Source organism: Symphalangus syndactylus, chromosome 3, assembly GCF_028878055.3.
Source record: "Symphalangus syndactylus isolate Jambi chromosome 3, NHGRI_mSymSyn1-v2.1_pri, whole genome shotgun sequence".
Taxonomy (NCBI): Eukaryota; Metazoa; Chordata; class Mammalia; order Primates; family Hylobatidae; genus Symphalangus; species Symphalangus syndactylus.
Genome location: NC_072425.2, coordinates 124,552,645 through 124,580,165, shown reverse-complemented (window position 1 = coordinate 124,580,165; position 27,521 = coordinate 124,552,645). Strand labels below are relative to the sequence as shown.

Below are 27,521 nucleotides of genomic sequence, written 5' to 3'. Positions count from 1 at the left end.
AACTTATAATGTAGGAAATTTATAACCTCAAGCGCAAGTACTTGGAAAAGAAAGAGAAAAAGAAAGAAAAAACTCTAGGCATTTAAATAAAGAAGCTAGAAACAGGACAAAGAATAAACCCAAAGAAAATAGAAGGAAGTAAACGATAAATGTAAAAAGAGAAATTAATTAAATAGAAAACAAATTAATAAACAGCAAGACTTGGCCAGGTGCGGTGGCTCACGCTTGTAATCCCAGGACTTTGGGAGGCCGAGTCTGGTGGGTCGCCTGAGGTCAGGAGCTCGAGACAAGCCCGGCCAACATGGTGTAAGCTTGTCTCTACTAAAAATACAAAAAATTAGCCGGGCGTGGGGGCAGGCGCCTGTAATCCCAGCTACTTGGGAGGCTGAGGCAGGAGAATCGCTTGAACCCGGGAGATGGAGGTTGCAGTGAGCTGAGATCATGCCACTGCACTCCAGCCTGGGTGACAGTGCGAGACTCTGTCTCAAAAAACAAAAAATAAATAAAATAAAATAAATAAAAATAAAAATAAATAGGAAGACTCATTAAGAAGGAAACAAAAAAGAAAGGAAAATGAAATAATATTAGGAACAAAAAGGTTTACAATGACAATCCTGTAGCAACAACCGCCCCTAGTATCCAGATGGTACTCTCCAAATACCATTTCTCACTGAAAGGAGTCAGGGGTCCTTTGCAAAATGGATGATTTCTGGAAGGAGTCATTTCAAAAGGAGGACATAAAAACCATCTTTAAGGTGCCAGTGGCCTAAGATGGAACAAATTTGAACAGCAGAAAGAATTGATCTGTGGTTATTGATTGAAACATCAACAATAACAATCCTCTAGTTCATAAACTAGAAATCCCCATTGGTAACCACTGGAGGTTAATAGGACATCAACTCATTAACATGAAAATTGATATGCAAAGGGGAAGAATAAAGCATTTATCCTGCCTTCCTGTCTGAACTATATTTTTGGGATAATCAAATAGATTTGATGAAGGCAAGTGCTGTAGGGAAGAATTTCTGTGAATATATGTAGATATATTACATCTGTAGATAGAATTAATGTCACCTGTTTGCAATTCCCACTAAATAATAAATCAAGGCAACAATTATTAAAGGCTTCTAAAACTATCAGAACGTGCTGATCAGTCTTAGCAACACTATAACTTGGAAAGCCAGACATTATCTGCCATGCAATCTTCTGTAATAAGAAGTATGCAACACCAACTATGAAGTATTCTTGCTAAAAAAAAAAAAAAATTGAACTGGAATCTAATTACCAGTTTAGATGAACTTAGGTCTAACTAGCATTTCGTGGAAACTACAGAAGATAGAGTAGCAAGTTAAATAACATCACAGGGAAGCAGTGCCTCCAATTCAGAATGTGGACATCATACAGGATAGAGGCATATTTCTCTGACAAAGAAATATCATAAAAAGAGAGGAAACTGTTAGAAAATAAAGACTTATTAACCAAATATACCACATGGACTTTGGATCCTAATTTGGACGAACTGTAAAAAGACATTTTTGAGACAATCAGGGAAATTTTAATATAGATTGGCTACTAAATAGAATTCAGGAATTATTGTTAATTTTGTTAGATATGATAATGGTATGGTGGTTCTGTTAAAAAATGTTATCAGTTAAAGATGCATATGAAATGATCATTATTTCTGGGATTTCCACAGAAATACTCCAGAAGAAATAATGACAGAAAGAAAGAAAGAAAGGGAGATAAAAAGAAAGAGAAAGAAAAAGAAAAGAAAAGTGAGGGGAATAAGAATAAGTGTAAAAATACAGGCAAAATTTTATTAATTGTTGAAACTTAGGGTTCATTATATTATTTCTTCTATTTGTGTGTGTTGAAAAGTTTTATTATAAAAAGTTTTAAAATGAGGGAGCATAAAGTAGGTAAGAGAAAAATTGAAAGTCTAGGAGAATACAATGAAAAGTGATATTAATAAAATTACAAAAAAATTAAATGGAAAAATTCCTAATAATATAATAAATTGCCAGAATTGACTCAAGAATAAATAGAAAACCTAATAAATAGAACCTATAACCATAAAAAAATCATGAAATTAGTTGTCAAAAATCTCCTCTGACACTCCAAAAAGGTCACCAGCCTCATAGTTTAATGGGCTACTTGTAGCAAACCTTCAAAAGAAAAAGTATAGATAATACAGTTAATCCTTGAAGAACATGAGTTTGAACTCATGTTCACTTGCATGGGAATTTTCTTCCACCTCTGCCACTCCTGAGACAGCAAGAGCAGCCTCTCTTCATCCTCCTCCTTCTTAGCCTACTCAATGTGAAAATGAAAAGGAGGAAGACTTTTATGATGACCCACTTCCACTTAATGAATAGTAAATATATTTCTCTTTCTTATGATTTTTAAACACATTTTCTTTTTCCTAGCTTACTTTATTATAAGAATACAGTATGTAATACATAAAACATACAAAATATGTATTAATTTGTTTATACAACAGACTGTTTATGTTGTGGGTAAGGCTTCTGATAGTTACGGGTAAAGTATGGGTATGGTAGTTATGGGTAAGGTACAGGTATGGCAGTTATGGGTAAGGCTGTTAGTAGTTAAGTTTTGGGGAACTCAGAAGTTATAGGTAATTTTTCAACTGTGCAGGTGCTTGGTGCTCCTCACCCCCTTATTGTTCAAGGGTCAACTGTACCTATTTTACACACACTGTTTCAGAGAAGAAAGAAAGAGGGAAACCTACTTATCAAATTAAAGTAATCTGGATGCTAGATCTAAAAGAATCAATCATAGGAACTTGGATTATGCCCCAAACTCATATCAGCTGTTTTATCTGGGAAGGTGAGAAGGAAGATAGACATGGGAAGGGTGGTTCAATGAGATCTCAGCTTGATTTATAATATTTTAATGCTTTTATTTAAAAAGACATGAAGCAATATGAGAAAGACATTAAAAATTGTTAATTTCGTGTGATAGAAACACTTTAGTTATTTTTTACTTTAGTAAATTTTTACATTTTTTCAAAAAAAAAATCTACAGCAAATCATAGTTTGCTGTTCAACTTCAACAGAAGACAAAACCATCTCTTTAAAGCATATTATTAATATGTGCCAAGCTAATGAACAGCTGGCAGACTTGCTCAGCGGTAGGAAGCCTAGCATGTACTATTTTTAGATCAAGAAATTCTGAGTAGTTCAAGTTACTACAGCTCTTGTAAACATCTCCATCTTTTCTGAGCATAAACTGATGAAATATTAGAACATTTTATTTTGAAAACATTTATTTGCTGTGACTCTTCAGAGTTGAACAGTTATTAACGAATCACTTTATATATATATTTATTTAGCACTTTTATGGAGTGCCTACTACATATTGTACACTACATAGCTAGCACTAAGTTTACAGAGGTGAGTGATAGAATCCCTATCCATAGGAGAGGAGATGAATAAGAAAGTCATTGCTAACTGTATGGTGAAATCAGTAGTGCATAGGGCTAGGTAGATCTCAGAGATTCATCCATCCAAGCCTAGAGGATCAGGGGATGTGGCCCTTGAATTAAGTACTATTGTTAATCATCAAATAAGGGTAGGAGCCATTGAGGGAAGAAAGAAAGATGCTCTAATTAAGAGGAAAGCATACACAAACACGGAGACTCGAGTGTCTCAAGTCCAAGATTTGTCAGTGCATGTTTCACGGGCAAACGGAGCAGGTGTGATGGAAGTTGATTTGCTCTGGGAATTTAGGCACCTCCTGAGAAAGAATTCATACTAAGAGAAGAAGGGTGATGCCTATTCTGTGTATTCCCTGGCTGAACTTCCCCATGAACTCATGTCTGTGCAGACACTGGAGTGAGAGCAAGATAGTATTCCTTTAGTACTTGTGATGGTGAATTTAATGTGTCAACTTGACTGGGCCAAAAGGTGCCCAGATTAAACATCATTTATGGGTGTGCCAGTGAGAGTGTTTCTGGAAGAGATTAGCATTTAATCAGGGACTAAGGAGACTGCTCTCACCAGTGTGGGCGGGCAGCATCCACTTCATTCAGGGCCCAAACAGAGCAAAAAGACAGAGGAAGAGTAAATTCTCTCTTTTCTTGGTCTGGAACCTCCATCTTCTCCTGCCCTTGGACATTGGAGATCCTGGTTCTTGGGCCTTTGAACTCTGGGACTTACACCCTTGGTTCTCTTGGTTCTCAGGCCTTCAGACTCAGACTGAATTATACCACTGGCTTTTCTGGTTCTCCAGCTTGCAGATGACCTACTGTGGGTCTCAGGCTCCATAATCATGTGAGCCAATTCCCATAATAAATATCCTCTTAGATGTCTGAATATATCCTACTGGTTCTCTCTCTGGAGAACCCTGACTAATACAGTATTCCTCAACAGGTTGTAACACACAGAAAGAGACACACTTCTCCACACCTACCCCAATTTTGCTCCAGAAGTAAGAGTACTTTTGTACCTCCAGTGGTCCAAAGCTTTGGGACCCAGCATAGATGGCTGCAGAGAAAGGGTTCCTTCCTTGCAGTCCTGGACAATGCCCAAGGCAAGCAGTGGTGGTGCTTGGAAGATGTGATTGTCCATAGAGGAAGTGGCAGGGATGAATGTCTGGTGTATGTGTTGGTTCTCAGCCTGTATGGTAGGAATAAAGGGTTGACTGTAAATGCCTGATGAATGCTGTCAACATCTAATAAAAAAAGGAATAGAATAGGAGGAAGAGAAGAAAGTGTTTGCTGATTGGATTTTTCTTTTCTTTTCTTTCTTTTTTTTTTTTGGAGATGGAGTTTCACTCTTTTTGCCCAGGCTGGAGTGCAATGGCATGATATCAGCTCAGTGCAACCTCTGCCTCCCAGGTTCAAGCGATTCTCCTGCCTCAGCCTGCCAAGTAGCTGGGATTACAGGTGTCCACTACAACGCCTGGCTAATTTTTTGTATTTTTAGTAGGGACAGGGTTTCACCATGCTGGCCAGGCTGGTCTTGAGCTCCTGACATCAGGTGATCCACCTGCCTCGGCCTCCTAAGTGCTGGGATTACAGGCGTAAGCCACCACGCCTGGCCCTGGACTTTTTTTGTTGTTGTTTTTTTTTTTAGAGACTGGGTTTTGCTATGTTGCTCAGGCTGGCCTTGAACTCCTGGGCTCAAGAGACCCTCCTGCCTCAGCCTTCGGAACAGCTGAGATTACAGGCACAAACTATTGCATCTGACTTGATTGGACTTTTGTTGTACAAGAGGTATACCCCCGTGATGACACAGATATAGTTGGTGGCCTGAGGGATGTGTATATTTGGTTTTCTGTTCTACACTGCCAAATGGGGTAAGAACCAGTGAAATGCAAGCTACATAGAGTAGCCCTGAACCACTTCTCCAAGATAAGCTGCCCAAATTCTGAGAACACTAGCCCCTGGCAACTCCACATTCTCTCTCACTGTAAAAGTGTAAAAGGTTAGGTTACTCCCCAGTCTGTCGAACATGTGCCTGATTGCCTTCTGAGATAGCATATCCCTAATCCAAAAGGAAACCTAGCCTGGAGCTTGCATCCAGCTAATCTTCTTCCACATTGCTGCAAACAGGCAGTTCAGTTTTCTCCTTACTCACACAGAGAGCAGAGATAGATTTTCACGATTATTCAGGACTCTGTTCTCTTTGCTGTACTAGCCAAAAGCTAAAGCCAAATGAACTTGTTCACAGAGAACAACAAGCAATTTTATCTAATCCTTATTATTCTTGCTGTAACTGCAATTGTGTTATTCTGACTGACAGATTCCCAGAAGAGATTCAGTGAAAATACCCTTGATCAGATTCACAAAGGAACAGCATATTTCAAGTGGGCGTGTCTGGCTAGAATCTCCCTGAACGGTTCAGTAACAGCACATCAACTGACTACTGAATTCTTATTTCCCTGTCCAAAAGATAACAAAGCCTGTCTGAAATCTGGAAGTGTTCTGGGGGCAGATGGTATTAGCCCAGTAGTAAACATATTTTTGGCTGCTTCTTTTCTTTTTTCCCCCTGGTAACGATGTTTAATGTGCTGAGAGAAAGCCATTTGTTTACAAAATCTTATTATAGAGCAGAAATATACTTGTTCCAGAGAAGAGAAGTTTAATTGGTTCCAAGTCAAATGATGCTAACAGGTGTCACCTCACCAATCCAGGACTTAAAATGGGTTATTATAAATAGGAGTAACACATATTTTTTTTGGCTCTTTTTCCCACCTATTATGCAAGACTGCGTGCCACTATAATGTTCCTCCTGATTATTGCCAGCAACTTTGGGGGTGGCTCACGTGTGCTCATGAACAAGTACTGTCGGCTGTCACGTACGGTCTGTCATTTTCTTGCTCTTAAGCTCTGGCTCTTCTCTGCTGCTGTCCGCTGCTGAGGCCTGCAGATTAATATAAACGGCAGGTAAGTAATTATTGGACAGTCTAGCTGCTTCTGCCAGGCTCCATGACACTTCTGAAGGACATTACACCACTGGTTCCGTGGATATGCTGAGGTCTGCGAGGTGACACTTGCAGGGAGAATCTCTCTCTCCCTTTCAGGGCTACATGCTGTTGAGGTTAATTGTTAAAGAGTAAAGAGTTATGGAGTTTTTGCCCATAGCCCTCTCCCCTACCAGGCCAGGCTCCAGGGAAGTAGAATGGGCAGAATGTGAGTGTGGAAGCTATGAGAATGCGCCTCTTAGAACTGACTGCACCATAATGGAGGTGGGCCCAGCTGCTGTGCTCTGAAATCACAGTCACGTTTACCTGGAGGCCGGCTTCCCACAGGCTGCTCCCAGTCGATGACTGAGCATGAGAGGAACACTAAGGCTGACTTATCCCTGGGAGACACAGGGCACCTGCAACAGGAGATTTTGACTTGAGGTTTCCTGATGGCCCTGTCAGACTTTCCCTAGCATTGCAGTCTAAGATGCTGCCATCCAGTCTTCTTGTCCCCTTGCCCTCTCTCCTCTTGGGGTCAGACCTGGATTGCTATTTGATGACTAGCTCAGTTTCCCCACTTCCTTCTATTTTCTCTCAGAGTCATTTCCCCTAATATGCTTTTCTTTTGCACACTTAGTGTCATCTTGGCATCTGCTTCTCATGGGACTGAACTAACACAGGGAATGTGTGTTCCCTGCTATGGAAGCATAGTCTGTTCTCCCTGTTGCTGACCCTTGTGTATCTTTTTTTTTTTTTTTTTTTTTTTTGAGATGGAGTCTTTCTCTGTTGCCCAGGCTGGAGTGCAGTGGCGCCACCTTGGCTCACTGCAACCTCTGCCTCCCAGGTTCAAGTGACTCTCCTGCCTCAGCCTCTCAAGTAGCTGGGACTACAGGTGTGCACCACCACGCCTGGCTGATTTTTTATTTTTTATTTTTTTGTATTTTTAGTAGAGATGGGGGTTTCACCATATTGACCAGGCTGGTCTTGAACTCCTGACCTTAGACGATCTGCCTGCCTTGGCCTCCCAAAGTGCCAGGATTACAGGTGTGAGCCATCACGCCTGGCCCCATGTGTATCTTCTTGATTCACTTCCCTTCAGAGGAGTTTCTCCTGGGAGGCTTTGAGGTCCATGTATGAGTAGCCTTGATGTTGACCTTGACTTCCCCACTGACATTTGCCATGCTCAGACACACCTGGACGTCAGCAGGGATGTGAAGTGATGGAGGCTCAACCTCTCACTCAAAATGCATCATTCAAAATGCATCAGTGCTATGCATTTTGGAGCATCTACTCTGCTTCTTCACTGGTTCAGGGCACAGCTAGAGAAACAAAAGAAATACAAGCAATTGTGCCTTTGAAGTTTAAATTCAGTTAGTGAGACAAAAATCACAGTTGTCACAAGTGGGTAATGACAGAGGTAATAATTATTTATATTTTCAGCAAGGATTTATTGTTCACCTTCCAGGATTCAATGTATAACCAAAAGCTAAATTTTATGGCATTCTTTTTTAGGTGCCATAGAGTATTGCAGAGGTCTCCGAACAGGGGAAAAGTAGTCTCCTGATGGGGAAAAACAAACAAAGTAGACTTTTACTTTCTCTTGCTTTGTGCCTTATATTTTGTTTATTTATTTATCTATTTATTTTTGAGATGGAGTCTCGCTCTATCCCCCTGGCTGGAGTGCAGTGGCGCAGTCTTGGTTCACTGCAAATTCCACCTCCCAGGTTCAAGCAATTCTCTTGCCTCAGCCTCCTGAGTAGCTGGGATCACAGGCGTCTGCCGCTATGCCCAGCTAATTTTTGTATTTTGAGTAGAGATGGGGTTTCACCATGTTGGCCAGACTGGTCTCAAACTCTTGATCTCAAGTGATCCACCCGCCTCAGCCTCCCAAACTGCTGGGATTACCGGTGTGAGCCACTGCACCTGGCCTCATATTTTAAAATGTTTATTAGTGTGCTGTAAAATATGCATAATAAATTAGTATAGTAGCACCTGCATATAATCTATTAAAAATACATACGTTTTCTGTCAGTGATCATGGTAAAATTTTTTATCAATAAAGTGCACAGTGAAAATGAGGTGGAGGCTCCTGGGATAGAGGATGCTTTCATAGTTGTGCTGAATGCACTATCGTGTAGTGGTTAGAGCTCAGGGCTGGGTCCAAAAGCTTTAAATCTCAGTTCTGTCACTTATGCACTCTTTGACTTATTAAGGCACAGCCTCTCTGGGCCCGAGTTTTCTCCTCCATGGAATAGGAATGTTGTACCCACCTCACAGGATTGTTGAAGGAATTAAATAAGGTGATTCATGTTTAGTAAGTGCTGGTTGACATTGTTGTGGTTATTATTATTTTAGCCCTAAGTAGCTTTTTTCTCTTTTTGAGGCTAACTATAGTCTTCTAGTTGATCATTTATGAGTCTGCTTCATCTTCAGTGCCACTCTCCATGCTTTGTAAGAAGCTGCTCTGCTCTCTTTTCATCTCACCCAGGTGCTCCTATCGTCTTTCCTGATGTCATTCTGATGCCACCTCCCTCACACTGTCTTGTATTCTAATTTTTTTTGCCCCTTTCTTTTAATTTTATTTTTTTGAGATGGAGTGTTGCTCTGTCACCCAGGCTGGAGTGCAGTGGTGCAATCTCAGCTCACTGAAACCTCCGCCTCCTGGGTTTAAGCAATTCTCCTGCCTCAGCCTCCCGAGTAGCTGGGACTACAGGCGCGTGCCACCATGCCTGGCTAATTTTTGTTTTAGTAGAGATGGGGTTTCACCATGTTGGCCAGGCTGGTCTTAAACTCATGACCTTAAGTGTTCCACCCGCCTTGGCCTCTCAAAGTGCTGGGATTACAGGTGTGAGCCACTGCGGCCAGCCGCCCCTTTTTAAAAAAATTTTTAAATTTTATTGTAAATTGACAATCGGTGGTTGTAGATATTTATAGGGTACCAAATGTGGAATAATTAAATCAAACTAATTGACATATCCATTACATCAAATACTTATCATTTTTCATGGTGAGAACAATTGAATTTACTGTTAGCCATTTTGAAATGTACAATACACCATTATTAACTATATTCACCATCCTGTGCAATAGGCCTAAAATATATATTTGTTCTTCCTGAGACCTTGTATCCTTTGACCATCATCTCCCCATTCACCCCATTCCCCAGCCTCTGTAACCACCATTCTACTCTACTTCTATGAGTTTGATTGTTTCAGATTCCGCATATAAGAACATGGAATATTTGTCGTGTCTGGCTTATTTCCCTTAGCATCATGTTCTCCAATATTTTCCTTCTTTTTTAAGGCTGAATAGTATTCCATTGTGTATATAGATGACATTTTCTTTATCCATTCAACTGCTCATGGACACTAAGGTTGATTCCATAACTGGGCTACTGCGAATAGTGTCTACTTTTCTTAATGTTCTTCTTTTGGGGAGCAGTAGCCCTATTCTGTGTCATTATTATTTCCTGTGTGACTAGAACAATGCTGTATACTTAGTAGTGTTCACTTGATACCAGTTGAACAATTGCAGAAGTAATAGCAAAGGTGATGACTTGGCCTTCTGATGTACATCCCCTCTGCTCTGTAGTGACAGTACCTGGGCAGCATCTGAGGGACACGCAGGTGGCAGGAGAGGGAGAGAGTCAAGGAGGCCAAGCTTGCTTCAACTCCATGCACTCCACTCACTGCCCGGGCTCAAGTCAGTCCTTATACTAGTGCATGTTTCACAGGACTTTTACACGAAGTGACACTCAGCCCATTCTCCTTTGGTCATAAATGAAAGGAGAAGCTTTGTACTTGTCCAAGAGGAAGGAGTTCCTCCTTGTCATTTATTTATTTACTTTTAATGATTAGGATTGAAAAAAACCTCAGACAACTAGCATGGTTTAACTTACGACCAGGCAGGCTCTGTGCTTGTTTTTACACACATTGGTGTAGTATCAAATCTTAGTGATGGAAAGGAACAAGTTGATTTTACATACACTATTAATTGGATCTTGGCCACAAATCTTTGAGGGTTATTAGTATTCCCATATTATAGATGGGGACACTGAGGCCCAGAAAGGATAGATCATTTTCTTAATGTTACTCAGTAAGTGGAAAATTTAGAACATGAACACAGGCTTTTGTCACTTCAAGGTCCATTTGCTTTTCACTTTCCCGCAGATGGCTTGGGCTAAAGTGTTTGAATTAGCAGTATTGTGTCGACCTGCCAGTGGCCACTTAAGCTTCTTCATGACTTTTGCATGGGCTTTCCCCATGGCCAGAAGGGCAGGGCTTACATGATGATTGTGGCAATAGTGACGTGGAGAAAACTTCAAGAAGTAGGGTTTTCGTTTCTCTCTGGGCATGTGCTCACTCATGTGTTTGGGAAAGTGAGGGAGAAGAGCAGAAAGCTGCTGTTCTCTTTCTCCCCAGCTCCACGACCAGCTGGATGTGAAGACGGCAAAGTGAGAAGGCCACCGAGACGATCATGGTCGATACTGCGATGTGCTAAGAGCTTATCGCCTTCATAAAGGCCTTGGTGACTTCTCCCATCATGTTGCAGACTTGCAGAATTCTAGGACTGACATAGGTCTCCACTTTTCAGTTCTCAGGGTAAAAAGGCGGGTGGACGAGGGGAGTACGTGAAACGAGCTAGTTTAGCAACTAATCAGGCACAAGAGCTCAGCACTGATTCTCAAAGGATGTCATTCTTACACCTGAGAATGTATATGGTGATGGTGGTGGGGAGATACCAATCAGACATTCAGTGCCAGTGTCAATGTTAATGTTGTTGTCTTAACATTTTTGGCCGTTGGCTAAGTTCTAGATTAGTAGGCAGAGACATAATTTCAAAGTTTATTTAGAATGTTGTCCTGCCAATGGGCAGAGAAGTACCTTGAAAGAAAGTTGATATGAAATGAATGCTGCTAAGTCATGGGAATTGCTCTCAGGAAGGAAAGTATTAGCAGAGTTAAGTAACGTTAATTGCAAGGGATGAATTTGCTTTGGTAATGAGGTCTGAAATGTTGGAATTCTCAACTTCTTAAATGAGAAACAATAATGATGATTTTTAAAAATAATGTTGAGTTTATTTTTATTTTATTTTGGCTCCTTGCAGGAAATAAGATTTTTTTTTTTTTTTTTTAGCAGACCTGCAGATCCTGAGGGTTAAACCCTCCTTATGCCTTTGAGTAGTTGTCAGGTGATTTGGGTCAGCTTGCATGTGTTTCTGGAGAGGGTAAGGCTAAACTAGTGACAACTACATTCCAAGTGTAATCCCAATCTCTTGACATCACAGAAGAAACCACCAACTTTCAGAAGCGTCTGAAGTCTGGGAATTTGTCAATGAACTGGGCACAGTAGTCCTTGTTGCAACTTAGACATGCTTAAATGAGGCAAACCGGACTGACCCATCAATTGGGTCAAATAAGAAGTAGAATTTTTCGTCTAAGTTACTTTGAAATTGACCAGTTCAACAAAATGACAGCATTGGAGAGCTATTTTGGTGATACGTTAACATTTCCCTATTGTATTTAACATTTTAAATATTGTAGAGCTAATTCATAATCTGATGTGTACAAAATAAATGCTTATCCCATAAACCTAATACCAACACATGATATACTACAAATAATTTGATTCCAAATGAATTAAGAAAAAAGGTTTTCAAGTTTCAGATTCTTTTACCAAAAATATCCTGGGAATTTGAGATTGTGCCTGTGCAGCCTCAGACACATGAATAAAAAGTAATGTAGGCCGGGCACGGTGGCTCACACCTATAATCCCAAAACTTTGGGAGGCTGAGGCGGTTGGATCACCTGAGGTCAGGAGTTCAAGGCCAGCCTGGCCAACATGGTGAAGCCCCGTCTCTACTAAAAATACAAAAATTAGCCAGGCATAGTGGTGCATGCCTGTAATCCCAGCTACCCAGGAAGCTGAGGCAGGAGAATCGCTCGAACCCGGGAGGTGGAGGTTGCAGTGAGCTGAGATCGCGCCACTGCACTCCAGCCTGGGTGACAAGAGCGAAACTCCATCTCAAAAGAAAAAAAAGTAATGTAAAGTTTTGTTTTTTATCCCGTTGTGTGGTGAGATTAAAAGTAATTTAAAAATTTTAAATACTTTATATATTTTCACATATCCTACAATAAATATATAACTTTTTAATTTGACAAAAAATAATTTTGAGTGGTTACAAAAAGGGACAGGTGTGGCTTGGTAACTAGGAAAACATTCCCAGCCTGGGAAACAATCTGGTGAGAGCTTGGAGGCAGAAGACAGAACTCTGACTACATTCAAGGAGTTTGCCAGATGGCAACAGATAACTGCCAATGTTCAATTGCACTATAATTATTATACACTCTCTGTCACTTCAGCAAGCTTTCTTTTCACAAGACAAGTGGCGACAGAATGTTGTATTAAGATTACCCATTGCTAAGCTTATGTTAAAATGAGGAAATGAAATGGAAAGTCTTGTTTTGGTAATGTCTCTGGGGTATGAGGAATGGAGGGAAAGGTTTGACTATGAGCACAACCACATAGAGAATTTTGTTTGTTTATGCCTTTTGGGAATGCATTATTTTGATTGACCCTAATTGGGAATTCAGAGGGGGAGATTTCCTCTATTAAATATAAAGAAAGGATCTGCCGAGCAAACACAATTGCTAGCGTCATGTTTAAAGTACTTAACTGATCTGCTTTCAAGCCTAATTTAACACTTCAGGGGCTCCAGACGTGATACGTTGGTTACGAACTCATCTTAGTCTAATTTTAGTTAGTGTTTATATTAGAAAGTTATATAATACTTTTCTTTCAGATATAATCTATAATTCATATTTTCCACTAATTTTACCCCTAATCTAGTTCTCCTTCCACCCCCAATCTATCCAAATAACTGAGTTGAACTGTGTTGAGTGTACTGCTCTATTAATTTATTGACAGAGATACACAAACCGTGACTTCCTCGGCTGTTTCAGATGAAACTATAGATCCACATGTAAACTTGCAATGCACAGCTTAGCTGGAAAGTTACGTGGAGCAGGTGACTGAGGGGATAGCTTTCACTGCTTGGACTAAAATCAGTTTTGAAAGATCTAAAGATGCCTACTGAATTCTGGAGTGTGTGTGTGTGTATGTGTGTATGGGTGTGCATGTGTGTGGGTGTAAGGCAGCAAACTCTTCAATTTCAAATAACTAAAGATATGGGTGGTAAAATGAAGTCTCATTTTTACACCTCACATGCTGACTAGGGAGAGCAGTCAAATGCAGCATCGATTGGTTAAAATTAGTCTATCATTCATTCTTGGTTTATGATGTTTTAAAGACATGTTAAAGACATTCATGAAGATGTAAAAGATACATTTAAAACCCACATCAGTTACACTAAAAGTCAACTGGAAACAGAAGGTTTTTAAATCCCGGTGGTGGCAAATTGGCAGCCAAAGGAACAAAGTCTTAGTCAACACATTTCCATGTCCCCCTGAACACAAATAGCCTCGAACCTTCGGAGGGTGTTCCTTTGAGATGTTTCATCAGTGACATCACAGTGATTGCCAGCTTCCACGGACTACTTTAGGCGCTGCCCAGAGTCCAGGAGTCCAGACAGCCTGGGAGGGGAGAAGGAGTTGGAGCTCAAGTTGGAGACAGCGAGGAGAAACCTGCCATAGCCAGGGTGTGTCTTTGATCCTCTTCAGGTAACTGCAGGATTTTTATGCTTAGCATACGGTGTGTGTGTGTGTACAAGCTGCAAATGAGAAAGGCAGAGGAATGTTTACATTTCTTAATGAAATAGGCAATGCCCCTTGGATACAGCATGCCTTAAGATATAAAGTGAGTACTATTGCTTTCTGTTTTCCTTTTTTTTCTCCTAAGGGTATGCATTTTCTCCCTTCCTAGTAAAAAAAAAAAAAATTTTTTTTTTTTTGTATTATGGAAGAAGGTCTGTTTCCTATCTTCTCTAAGTCTCCATTCAAAGAAAGCCAATGTCATACTTCCTGTACAATTTATTCAGAGCTTTTTGGGTTTTAGTTCATCCATTTGCAATCACTGGATCATATGGCATGATCTTGACTTCAGGGAATGTTTAAAATGAAACCCAAAGTGTCTTTACGGGTTAACAACAGAAAAATGGAACTTGGCTGATCTGAATTTCTGCCTAACTGGTTCATTCTTCCTAAAGTGTATAAATGTGTGTGAAAGGAATGTTCACACCACACCTTTCAGTTAGCATATGTGTTGATTGAATTGAATTCACTAGAAATTCTCACCTTAACTCTTTATGTTTTATTCATCTAAAATCACATCAAACAACAAATATTCAAGGTCACTATTAAAGTGCAAGAAGTAGTAAGAGGTAAATCCCAAGAAAGAAAGAAGTGTGATGGGTAGCCTGCTAATTCAGAGATGACTGAAAAAAAAAAGTAAACAGTGCATAAACATATATAGTTTAAACAATAACTAAAAGGCAACACTTCTATAATTATCATCCAGGTCAAGAAACAGATCATTGCCAGCACCCAGAAGCCCATTCTTGATCAACCCCCATTCTGCCCCAAGATGTTCGGACCCTCTTGTCCCTGTTATTCTTTATAGTTTGACCATCTGTGTCTGCATTCCTAAACAATATGATTAACCTCCCTATTTTTGACTTCATATAAATGGAGTCATATTCTATGTTTCTTTTGTAAATTCTTCTTTCACCCAACAATTATATTTGTGAGATCTACCCATTTTGTGTGTAGCTATAGTTCACGTTTTCTTTGCTTTATGAAATTCAAATGTGTGACTATACCACAATTTATCATCCATTCTGCTGCTGATAAACATTTGAGTTGTTTCCAGTTTGGAGTTATTGTGATAATATTGCTGTGAACCTCTTTGTTTATGTAACCTGGCATACATGTCCTTGACTGTCTTAAGGTAGAAGTGAAATGCTAGGTATTAGAGAATGAACATTTTCAACATTAATTCTAAGAAAGGTAAATTGTTTTCCAAAGTGGTAGAAAATTTATGCTAACTTTGTTTAGCCAGGCCAGTTAATTGCAGTGATAATTCACTTGTGTCATAACTCCTAGGAATTCTAGTAACTAGTTCCAGTCTGCTAATTCTAGCTTTGCCTCTAACTTGTTAACTGTCATTACATAAACATCTTAATCTCCTCTCTCTAAAAGTCAGTTTCTCAGCTGTAATCTTGAGAAAGATAAAAACTTCAATAACACATGCCTGAGTTGTTGTGAAGGTAACACAAACAGAGCTGTGGAACAGCTTTCAATAGTATTCTTCTCATTTTCTGAGTATATCCTGTTGGATCACTATCCATGATTCCCGTGACTTAACAGCTTAATTTAATAGGCAGATTTTGTGGGACCGTTGTTTTGCTCTCTTTGAAATGTTTTGATCATTATAAGCCAGGCTTCATATTTTCTGCATATCTCTGCATTTCTTGAGAACTTACCCAAATAAGTGGACATTTGGACTACGGTTTTATTTCACTGATAAGTTTATAAGAAAGAATCTGTCTTCGTTTCTCATTCCTTTACCTCCAGGCACCTTGGCAAGACTCATTACCGTTCTGTTCTCCTCTGCTCTTTTGTACATTCTCATAAATCCTTTTTCCTTGATCCATTCATTTTCTTCTGTTTACTTTCTCCTCCATGCAAATCTTTGTAAAGATTTCCTATTTTTTCCCCTTTTTATTTTCTTGGAGAAACAGGGTCTTGCTGTGTTATCCAGGCTGGTCTTGAACTCCTGGGCTCAAGTGATCCTCCCACTCCAGCCTCCCAAAGGGCTGGGATTAGAGGCATGAGCCACCACACCCAGCCATTTGTAATGGTTTTCATTGGCAATTTACTATTTCCTTCATGCTGAGGTCTAAAAGAGGGATAACAATTAAAAGGGAGATGAAACATAAATCTGTCATCATTTGGCTATATATCTACTGGTTGGCACCATCTGATTTGAACTTGTATTTTTTTTTGAGACAGGGTCTCATTATGTTGCCTAGGCTGGTCTTAAACTCCTAGGCTCGAGGGATCCTCCCACCTCAGCTTCCCAAGTAGCTAGGACTACAGGTACCCACTGCCATGCCTGGCTGAACCTGTATGTTATGCCAATTATACAGTATGAAAAATGATTATTCAGTTGGCATTTATGCAATTAGTAATTTGGTCCATTGATAATACAATCAATACAGTAATTACAATTAATAATTCAGTTATGTTAATTTAAAAATACCACTCAGACCAAAAGCTTGCTAACAACCCTTTCAGCCTCTTGAACTCTCACCTTTAGCAAACACACGGAACACCCTTTCTCCCTAAACTTTCACTCTACAGTAGACTTTGGTCCTAAATGTCTAAAACATAGATATCGAATTATGTAAAATATATAAATCTTTAATTTCATTTAGACTGCATAAATAATGTGCAATTTACACTATCTCACTGAAGACAATAGTTTGATGACTTCATTGCATATGTTCTCAAAGTATGATTTCCTGTATGGACAATCTGTACATACTATGAAGATACCATCCCTGCTCTTTGAAATGTTTACAATCTAGGCACATCCTGGACCTGACTAAAAATAGCTGGCACAAGCCCTTGTTGAAACAGAAGTACCCATGAAGTTAACACTTGCTCTTTGGGCTGAATGCCTGTTACGCGAGGGGCTTTTGGTTGATCCCAGTAGGCTATGTGCCCAATGCAGGACTTGTCAGAGGCCATGCAGCTGTTGAAAGTACTTTCTGCTTTCTGTAGAGTTAGATGAAGACCTACAGCAGCCTGAGGCCTGAAAGATTATGGCATCCCACTTATCTGTGTAATTGAAAGCAAGAACAATACTAAACCATAAAATTTTTCTGTTTTGTACTCCCGCTTATTGATACATTTAAGAAAAGTATACACATGCATACGCACACACACAAACACACACAGAAGTTGGAGAAAGAAAAATGTAATATTTCACATTTTATGAAAAGCACCAATACAATCATCACAGGAAAAAAGGACAAAAATGGTGGTCTTTATGACATCAGGCAGAGAAATCAGGCTCTCTCTCTGTAATCATTAGGGCTCTTCAGAGAAACATAACTAATAGAATGTGTTGTGTTGAGGCGATTGGTGTCTGTTTTTAAGGAATCGGCTTGGGTGATTGCAGAGACTGGCAAGTCCAAAATCTGCAGGGTGGGCTGGTAGGCTGGAGACTCAGGGAAGTCTCCAGTCCAAAGACAGTCAGGAGGCTACATGTCCCAGATCAAGGTGTTGGCACAGTTGGTTTCTTCTGAGTCCTTTCTTTGGCTTGTAAATGCCCATCTTCTCCTTGTGTTTTCACATGGTCTTCCCCTCTGTATGTGTCTGTGTCCTAATCTCTTCTGATAAAGACACTAGTCATATTGGATTAGGGCCCACCTTAATTACCTCATTTTAACTTATTTACCTCTTAAAAGACCCTATCTCCAAACACAGTCACATTCTGAGATACTGTGGGCCAGGGCTTTGACATGTAGATTTTTGGGGGACACAATTTAGTCCATCACACTCTCCTTTTCCACAACACCTCTGTTTCCTTTGAGGAAAGAACGAGCATTGTTATACAGGAATGCCCATTAATCTCCTTGTGTTTTCTTTGTTCTGTTTTATCAGGAGGTGAGGACAAGCCAGAGGTCCTTGGTGTGCCCTCAGAAGTCTGCCTGAAGTTCTCACCAAGCCGCTGTGAAAATGGGGATAAACACCCGGGAGCTGTTTCTCAACTTCACTATTGTCTTGATTACAGTTATTCTTATGTGGCTCCTTGTGAGGTCCTATCAGTACTGAGAGGCCATGCCATGGTCCTGGGATTGACTGAGATGCTCCGGAGCTGCCTGCTCTATGCCCTGAGACCCCACTGCTGTCATTGTCACGGGATGCCATTCTCCACCTGAGGGCACCTGTGACCTGCACTCACAATACCTGCTATGCTGTAGTGCTAGGATTGATTATGCGTTCTCTAAAGATGCTGCTCCCAAGGGCTGCCAAGTGTTTGCCAGGGAACGTTAGATTTATTCCCCAACTCTTAACTGAAAATGTGTTAGACAAGCCACAAAGTTAAAATTAAACTGGATTCATGATGATGTAGGATTGTTACAAGCCCCTGATCTGTCTCACCACACATCCCTTCAACCCACACGGTCTGCAACCAAACTCTAATTCAACCTGCCAGAAGGAATGTTAGAGGAAGTCTTTGTCAGCCCTTATAGCTGTCATGTGAATAAAGTTAAGTCAACTTCAAAAACAACTTCTAGAATTTATTTTAGCTTCCATGTGTGATAGAGCATTTGACCCTTGGCTGGGATTGGAGTGACAAGTGCTACCGTATTTCTAGCATTTGAGGTAAGCCAAGATGCTCCAACTGCTGAAGATTTGAAACCAAGTCAACACACTGTGTCATATTTCAAGTAATTCCATTGGTTCAGCGCTCCTCAAACTTTTCCCCTAAACTAGTCTCAAGGGCAGAGGGAGAATAAATCCATTCCACTTGGAGGTCTGAAGCATAGCCTGAATTGCTGGCTAAAAGTACAACATTTCTTTGAAGTCTTGTGTTTTATCTTTAGAATCCACGAGAAATGTATTTTCTATCTTATAATGTCTTCATGTTTGTTTTCATGTAAATATTTAAAATTATTTACACTAAGTAACACAAGAACATGAGTCATGTCCCTAAGAGTAGCATAGTCTATTTTGATCATTGTTATTACACAAATAGAGCTAGTCTTTAATCAACTACAGTTCTAAAAGGAGGAAAATAGAAAATGCAAACTTATATGTTTATAAAAGACATATAAAATAGATGTTTCTTAAACATGTTGCCCGAACACCCCATGTTAGACAGAACAAATATGCTATTTGTGCTGAGGTAACCACGGAGAAAGGGAATGTTGTTAAACCTCATCTTACATAGCCGCCTTCATGAAGGCATCTCTTGCCAAGAATTTGACCTGTCATTGAGGCATTGCCTACATCACATTATAGTTCTTAACCTTGGCTACATTCAAAGAAAGTCAATTATCCCAGGGGTGATTTTTCAAAATACTGAGGCTGGGTCCTTCTCAGACCAATTAAATAAAAATCCCAAGGGATAGAGCCAAGTATCTATCTTTTAAAAATGTCTTCTAGATGATTACATTGTATAGCCAGAGTTGAGAATCACCGATAACAATGATTGCTTCTCAAAATTCGATGTGATTGTGAATTACTGAGAAGTCTCATTTAAATGCAGATTCTAATTCCGTTCTGATTCTGATTCAGTCTGGGGTGGGGCCTGAGAGCCTACATTTTGGACAAGCTCCTAAGTGATGCCACTGCTGCCCTTCCAGACTGCTACCCTTGGATTAACATATTAGAATCACTTGGGGCACCTTTAGCAAAACCACGCAAGCTTGAGCCCCATTTCTAGCCATTTCTAATTTATTCCGCCTTGGGTGAACCTGAGTGTTATTCTTTTTTTGGAAGAACTCCAGGTGACTCTAATGTGCAGCCAGGATTAAGAATCCTCAAATAGCTAAAGAAAAAACGTTATATTTTGAGAGGTTCCTCTCCAAATTGGGAAATAGCAGCGTATAGTCCTCAATGCCTTGTCCCTAACTTCAGTTAGACTACGCATATGGATGTGCAACTGCTAATGATTTAGTAGGCAGCATATGTACTCACAGACTTGTGGCTCTAGGGCCCTTAGTAGATGGTTAGCAGTCTTTTCCTTATTTGCAGAAAACCTACTGTTTGTGTATGTGTTTGAGAAAGTGTGTGTGTGTGTGTGTGTGTGTTGGGGAGAGCCACCACATTCCCTTCAGATGTTGGACCATCTGGCCTTTCACGGAAATCTGAGCGATGGTGCCAACACTGACAACAGGTACCACTTATTGAGTCTACCGTATATGAAGCCCTGTTCTGGGCACGTTCCATAACTCATGCCATTTAGCAGATTCGGGAACTGAGGATCAGAGACTTCACTAAACAGATGCAAATGGGGAAGCCACAATGAGAAAAGGATCATCTTAACCTCTATGGGGAACTGTGTACAAATCATGCTTTGTTATAGATCTCCAAACCACTGGATTATGCTTTAGGTTTTACCCTCACATTCTTTAGTATTCTAAAATATCAGCCTGTTTAGATCAAGGTAACAATTGCAGTCCTCTATGTCATTTCTTTTTGCTTGTTAATCCTCACTCCTTTCTTTCTCTAACTTCCTGTGACTGAATCTACTGAGAGGGCCCATTTTTAGACCACATTGTGAGCAATCTTTGCAGGGATAGGATATCCATTAACAACTTTAGTGGTGGGGCTAGGAATTATGTAATGTCTTTCACATTCAGGAGTCCTAGTCATTATGGCTAAATCCCAGTCTGACTCATAAATCTCCTTTATGTACAAACTTCCCTATGACCTCAAGTACCCTGACTCATCACAGAACTCTGCGTCCCTCAATGTTGGCTCCACCCACTGAAATGCTGCCTGATTATCCCAAACAAGATGCTAGTTCTCCTCTAGAACCAGAGAACTAAATCCTAGTTATTAACTGAAGTTCCAGCTCATAGACTTGATCCTACTCTGGCTTTTTTCTTTTGCGTTCATTCATTCATTCAACAAGTACTTATTATGAAACTAAGTGCTGAGCATTTACTAGACACTGGAGATAAAATGGCGAGACAGCCAAGCCCCATTCTCATGGAGCATACAATTTAGTGGGGTAGACAGATATGTAAATAGGTAGTTATAATGGTGCGAAAAGTTCTTTGACGAGATAAGGATAAGGTGCTGTTGGAGGAGATTCCAGGCAGAGGGAATAGCATGAATGAAAAACCAAACGCTAGAAAGGATGGTGAATTTAGGTGTAGTTGAAGCACACAGTATCTCTCCAGCCACTGGCAGTAGTCATGCCACATAAGAGCAGATCTCACAATTCTGACCACGTTGCTCTGACTTCCAAGTTGAATCACTTCTGAGATTCTTGCTGGCATGCCTTATGCACTGGAGGGAGCCCTTTGCCACCAACAGTTGTTTGAGTCGTGTCTGTGCTTACATATAACTTAGACACTGGCCTAGGGTCATCCTATCACTTGTGTCCACAGCAGCCAGACTGGCTCTTCCCATTTACCATCTCACCCCATTGAGCAGTTCTCTGTTGGGTGATGTTCTCTTCTTCTTGCCATAAGTCCTGGGATGCTAAGATTCCAGCATGTATTGGTATTGAGCTGCCCACTTTACCATACCAACCAACCAACCATCTGATTTTTTTTTAAAAAGTTATCTTTCAGTGCTGACTTAGACTTTCCTTCCAGTCTTCTCTAAACTCACTACTAAGGTGTACATCCTTTGGAACTTCTTGTTTTTATCTAACTATTCTCTTACACTGAAATACACATACTTTTTACTCATTTCTGGCAGTCTCAACACCATATCTGGTCCCCAACTCCTCTTCCTGGGGCTGCCATATAGTTGGCTCCATAAGGCATAAGAAATAATCCAGATAATTCATGTCCCAAGCCGTGGCTCTAAGAAAAGAGACTCAAGATACTCCAACCTGATCAGCATCCATAATCACATTTCCATCTTTGCTTCATGGACCCACATGGGGTGTGTGAAAATGGTCACAAAATGGTAGTGCTTCCATTGTTCTCTAATTTAATTTAAGGCATCTCAAGGGGACAGCCCTTTCTTTACTTTTACTATTCCTTTATCATTTTGCTGTCCCTTTTGCTTCACTGGAACACAGTCTTTCTACCATTCTGGCCTGCCCCATAGGCATTTTGGTGCATAATCAATGCCATTTCTAGATGGCATCCCTGGACATTTCCTTAGCAGGCTGCGTATGTCTGTTACCACCTTGAAATCTCATTACCCAGAATCCTGTCCTGAATGCCTAGAGTACCCCCAGAAAGTAGTTAGTGACAAATTAAACTGGTTCTGTTCCCTTTTCCTCTGAATATGTTATCTATCATTCTTTCAGTAGATCTATTTTATCATTTCCTGTTTTCAGAATGTTTTTTAAAACTTTGGCACAGAAGACCCTTCTTAGCAGATCCAGGTCTACCTGTAGCCTCTCTTCTGTTTACCTGTCCCCCACGCCCCACCTCCACTCTCATTTCCAACCATTTCCTATTTGTTGTTTTCAAACATGCTATGCTGTCTCCTACTGTGGGGTCCTTGCATAGCTATTCTCTTTGCCATTTAGTGTTATTACCCCGAAAGTTATCCCCAGATAATTTCCTTCTCTGGGCCTCATGCCTAAACACTCATAGCATTTATCACATTGTATTGGTTTGTTTGTGTGTCTCTCCCACGTGCAATTCTTGTTTATGGGGACTGTCTTCAATGTTTAATCTTAGTTTCTAGCTGGTCCATCATAATCACTAGATAAGTATCTGTTGAACATGTCAGTGACTACTTGGCTAGATGTAAAAACTTTTGGAATAGACATGTACCTATTTCTATGACTAAGTTCATGATCTGTGTTCACCACAGTATAATAAAAAGGAGGCATAAAAAGTTCCAGTTCTAAAAGTTCTATTAGGTTAATGAGAGAACCAAACTTCTTTTTAAACTTTAGGCAGTTGAAACAGTTGTTCCAAAGGCAGTTTGCTTCTTTATGAAAAATTCATGATGTTTGCTTCTTTTGATCTGTCTCTATCACCACCCTGAACAAGTTGACAATGTTTATGAATTACTCATCAAAGCCCAATGTGTTGAGCATGTTTTCGAGTTCATCTACAAACAGGGTGAAACCAGAGAAATTTCCACTTTTCAAACTGTAGAAAGTTAAGGTCAAACTTCATGTACACACACCATGTTTAAACAAACTTTACTGCATGTCTCCTATATGTGAGGCACTTTTATGTGTTCTATTTTACTCAATTCCCTTTTATATTGTGAAGTATTTACCTTCATTTGTACCTTAAAAGTGAGAAGGCTGAGGCTCAGAAAGGACAAGTGGCCAGGCTTAAAACACAAAGCTGAGAGGCAAACACAGTTCTCTCCAATTCTGAGAGCTGGCTCTTCCCAGTCACCACGGTTGCCCTTCTGGGCTCTTCCAGGTCACCACAGTTGCCCTTGTGCATCACTCGAGGGCACAAGCACCTTTCCTTATTCTGGGCTGAAAGAGCCAAAAGATGTGTATGTCAGAAGCCTCCAGGTAAATGCCTCAATCACCGCAGTTCAATCATACAGGGTTTGCAACTTATACAATTCTGTGTTTCCCAGGACTTTGAAACAAGCCCTGAAACCACCTTGTCTTTGTCAGTCAACTGAGCAGTAGATAATTAGAGAGGAGAGTATTGATGGTCGATTTGCTGTTTTCAGTGTGTCAGTTTTATACATGGGGATTAAGTGGAAATGACAGCTCCATCTACAGCATTAGCTGGTTACACACACTTGCAGGAATTTGTCACATGGTAATTTTCATCTCCCACCCATTAGATCATTTTAAAATAAAGCACTGGAAAAAAGCATGGTCTTTAGATTCACAGGCTATATTTTGCTTACTAATACGTGATCCCAGATAAGTTACTGAACTTTTGTGAACCTCAATTTCCCTAGCTATAAAAGTAGAAGATAACAGTAAGTATGAACAACTATTATGTATCAATTAAAAAAAATAGAGAATAATACTTTTTGCAGGATCACTGCGTTAAGTTAGGTGATATTTTCAAAGTGCTTAGCACAATGCCTGGCATTAGTAAATGCTCAATAAGTGATAGTTAATCTTGTTATAACACAAGCAAAGTATGATATTTGGTACATAGCCTCACTTTTAAAAAGAAGTGTTAGATTTTAGTAATTTTTTTTTTTTTTTTGAGACAAAGTCTCACTCTGTCACCCAGGCTGGAGTACAGTGGCACGATCTCAGCTCACTGCAACCTTTGCCTCCTGCGTTAAAGTGATTCTCCTGCTTCAGCCTCCTGAGTAGCTGGGATTACAGGCATGCACCATAACGCTGGCTAATTTTTGTATTTTTAGTAGAGACGGGGTTTCACCATGTTGGCCAGGCTGGTCTTGAACTCCTGACCTCAAGTGATCCCCCTGCCTTGGCCTCCCAAAGTGCTGGGATTACAGGTGTGAGCCACCGTGCCCAGCCAAAGATTTTAGTACACTTTTAAAGAAAGCATCAAGGATTGGTGGTGGGGTGGTGGTTGCTGCTGCTGCTATTTCAACACTATTTCTTTTAAGAGGATAATAAAACACTTTGAGAAAGTTGTGGCTTCTTTTTTTCTTTCTTTAGCAGGGGAAAGGGATAGGGATACTGAATTGTAGAATCCCTTTGCTCATGAAGAATACAATGTATTTCTCAAAATGCAAGAACTACTTGAATTGGCCCGGCGCGGTGGCTCACGCTTGTAATCCCAGCACTTTGGGAGGCCGAGGCGGGCGGATCACGAGGTCAGGAGATCGAGACCACGGTGAAACCCCATCTCTACTAAAAATACAAAAAATTAGCCGGGTGTGGTGGCGGGCACCTGCAGTCCCAGCTACTCGGAGAGGCTGAGGCAGGAGAATGGCGTGAACCCGGGAGGCGGAGCTTGCAGTGAGCCGAGATTGCGCCACTGCACTCCAGCCTGGGTGACACAGCGAGACTCCGTCTCAAGAAAAAAAAAAAAAAGAACTACTTGAATTACAATACTCAAAATACTTTTTCAATTGCAGATTCCTGCACCAACTCCAAAACTACTGAAAGGGAACTTCTGAGAGTGGGATCTGGCTTGCTATGTTTTAAGCCAGCTCCCCAGATGATTGTTACAGTCACTAAAGTTTGAGAATCCCAGATCTACAACATCCTCCCACACCAGCACCTAAGATTTGCATTTCTGCTCTTTTTTTTTTTCTTTCAGACAGCAGTCTTACTTTGTTTCCCAGGCTGGAGTGCAGTGGTGAGATCACGGCCCATTGCTGCCTTCACCTCCTGGGCCCAGGCAATCTTCCCACCTCAGCCTCCCCAGTAGCTGGGACCACAAACATGCACCAGCACACCTGGCTAATTTTTGTATTATTATTATTTTTTTTGTAGGGATGGAGTCTCCCTGTGTTTTCCAGGCTGGTCTCAAATTCCTGGGCCCAAGTGATTCTCCCGCTTCAGCCTCCCAAAGTGCTGGGATCACAGGAGCAAGTCACAGCTCCCGGCCCTGCATTTCTACTGTTCTCAAGAACTTGGGCTCTGGTTGGACTGAGAAGTTCACACAACTCCACTTTTCCGGAGAGGTCACAAAATTCTTAGCCCCATCCCTTTGAACTGCAAATGTACATTCTTTATCTTCCTATGTCTCCAGGAAAAGCTTTCCTTGCACCCTTTACCCCCATTCCTAGTCTGTTCCCACAATGGGTCTATATTCTCTCCCAAACAACTTCGCCCTGTTGTACTTGGAGATTCAAACCCTATCTACAATGCCACTGAATAAAAGTTATTTTTTAAACCTGAAGTTATATAGTGTGTTAACTTGTATGCAAGAGTTCTATTTTGACATATTTTCAATGAAGATGCTGGAACTGTCATTCCAGTTTTAATGGCTTTACAGATATTAAACATCAATAGGTGTTTCCAAATTATGTCTCCTTTTGACTTTCACTTTTCCGGGCAGTCAGACTACACCCAAGGATTAAAAATCAGCATAAAACAGTCTTTACTTTAGACCTCAGACTTAAAAAATTCAGAACCTTGTGACTTTCTCTCTGGGAAAGTAAGTAAAAAATGAGTTTTCTCAGCAGCAGCAATTCCAGCCAGGGTCTGCATGATAAGATATCTGTCTCGGGGCAGTGTTCACAAGTTCCAGCCAATACTGCCTGATCCAGATCCAACTGTGAGCTGTCTCTCTTCCAACAACACACTCATTTTATACTCCTCTGACACTGCTTCAAAAAGGACATGGAGGAAGAAGTCTATTTTCAACACATGCTGTGTCTACAATGATGACAGGCATGGTGATACCCACCACCCACATCACAAACACCCTGCCAAGTCCCAAGCTAATTCGACTTCACAATGGCAAGCTTTTCAGATGCCCAGAGGTTTTATGGTGATTATTTGACGATTCAACATGAAAGCAGCTTCTGTTGTTTGCCACATCCACACTGAGCTTTCCATTCATTCAGAATGACAAGGCATTCATAGTGTCTTGCAATCAATTTTGAGATGTCTCTGTGAGTGAAAGAGCTCCACAGGCAACACTGCAAGGCCCTTTTTGTAAGTCACCATTTCCATCCCCACCCCATCCCTGTCAGAATGACTGGGGTCACATTCATATTGCAGACCAACAGAATCAGCGGGAAGCTGAACTTGGAAGATTGGATTTGATCACATACATCATACCATCTTGAATTTGGAAATGAGAGACAGTCATATGCAATTTGAGAATTTGAGAGACTGCCAACCTGAGACACATTTTGAATTATACCATATGTCACTGACTTTAAGGATGGTTTTAGACCAGTTCATTTTGAACGACACTCGCGGTGGCTCATGCCTGTAATCCCAGCACATTGGGAGGCTGAGGCTGGCAGGTCACGAGGTCAGGAGATCGAGACCATCCTGGCTAACACGGTGAAACCCCGTCTCTACTAAAAATACAAAAAATTAGCCAGGCCTGGTGGCAGGCGCCTGTAGTCTCAGCTACTCGGGAGGCTGAGGCAGGAGAATGGCGTGAACCTGGGAGGCAGAGCTTGCAGTGAGCCAAGATCGCGTCACTGCACTCCAGCCTGGGCAACAGAGCGAGACTCCGTCTCAAAAGAAAAAAAAAAAGAAACATCACAGGCGAGGAATGGGGGCTCACGACTGTAATCTTAGCACTTTGGAAGGTCCAGCTGGGTGAATTGCTTGAGTTCAGGAGTTCAAGACCAGCCTGGGCAACATAGGGAGGCCTCATCTCTATTTTTTTTAATTAAAAAGATTTTAAAAAAAGAAAGGGCACATCTCAGACATGTAATACAACTGATGATTAGTCTCTAAGCCATACAGCATTCTGCTCCTGAGAAAGACTTATATAGTGAAATAAATATATTTCCCTTGAAGACCTCTGTATGTGGTTTCATCTTGTCTTTTTCATCTTTTCCTGATATTTTCATTGTCATAGATATGTTTATTCTGATG

The 27,521-nt window shown here is 40.6% G+C and overlaps 1 protein-coding gene across 1 annotated transcript; it reads left to right on the top strand.

Moving 5' to 3' along the window:
* The first annotated feature begins 13,979 nt into the window (after positions 1-13,979).
* Positions 13,980-18,522, top strand: SLN (sarcolipin). The gene is made up of 2 exons (XM_055272987.2): positions 13,980-14,107; positions 18,056-18,522. The coding sequence occupies exon 2, from the start codon at positions 18,131-18,133 to the stop codon at positions 18,224-18,226; it is 96 nt and encodes a 31-aa protein (XP_055128962.1). The 5' UTR covers positions 13,980-14,107; positions 18,056-18,130; the 3' UTR covers positions 18,227-18,522.
* Positions 18,523-27,521: the final 8,999 nt, after the last annotated feature.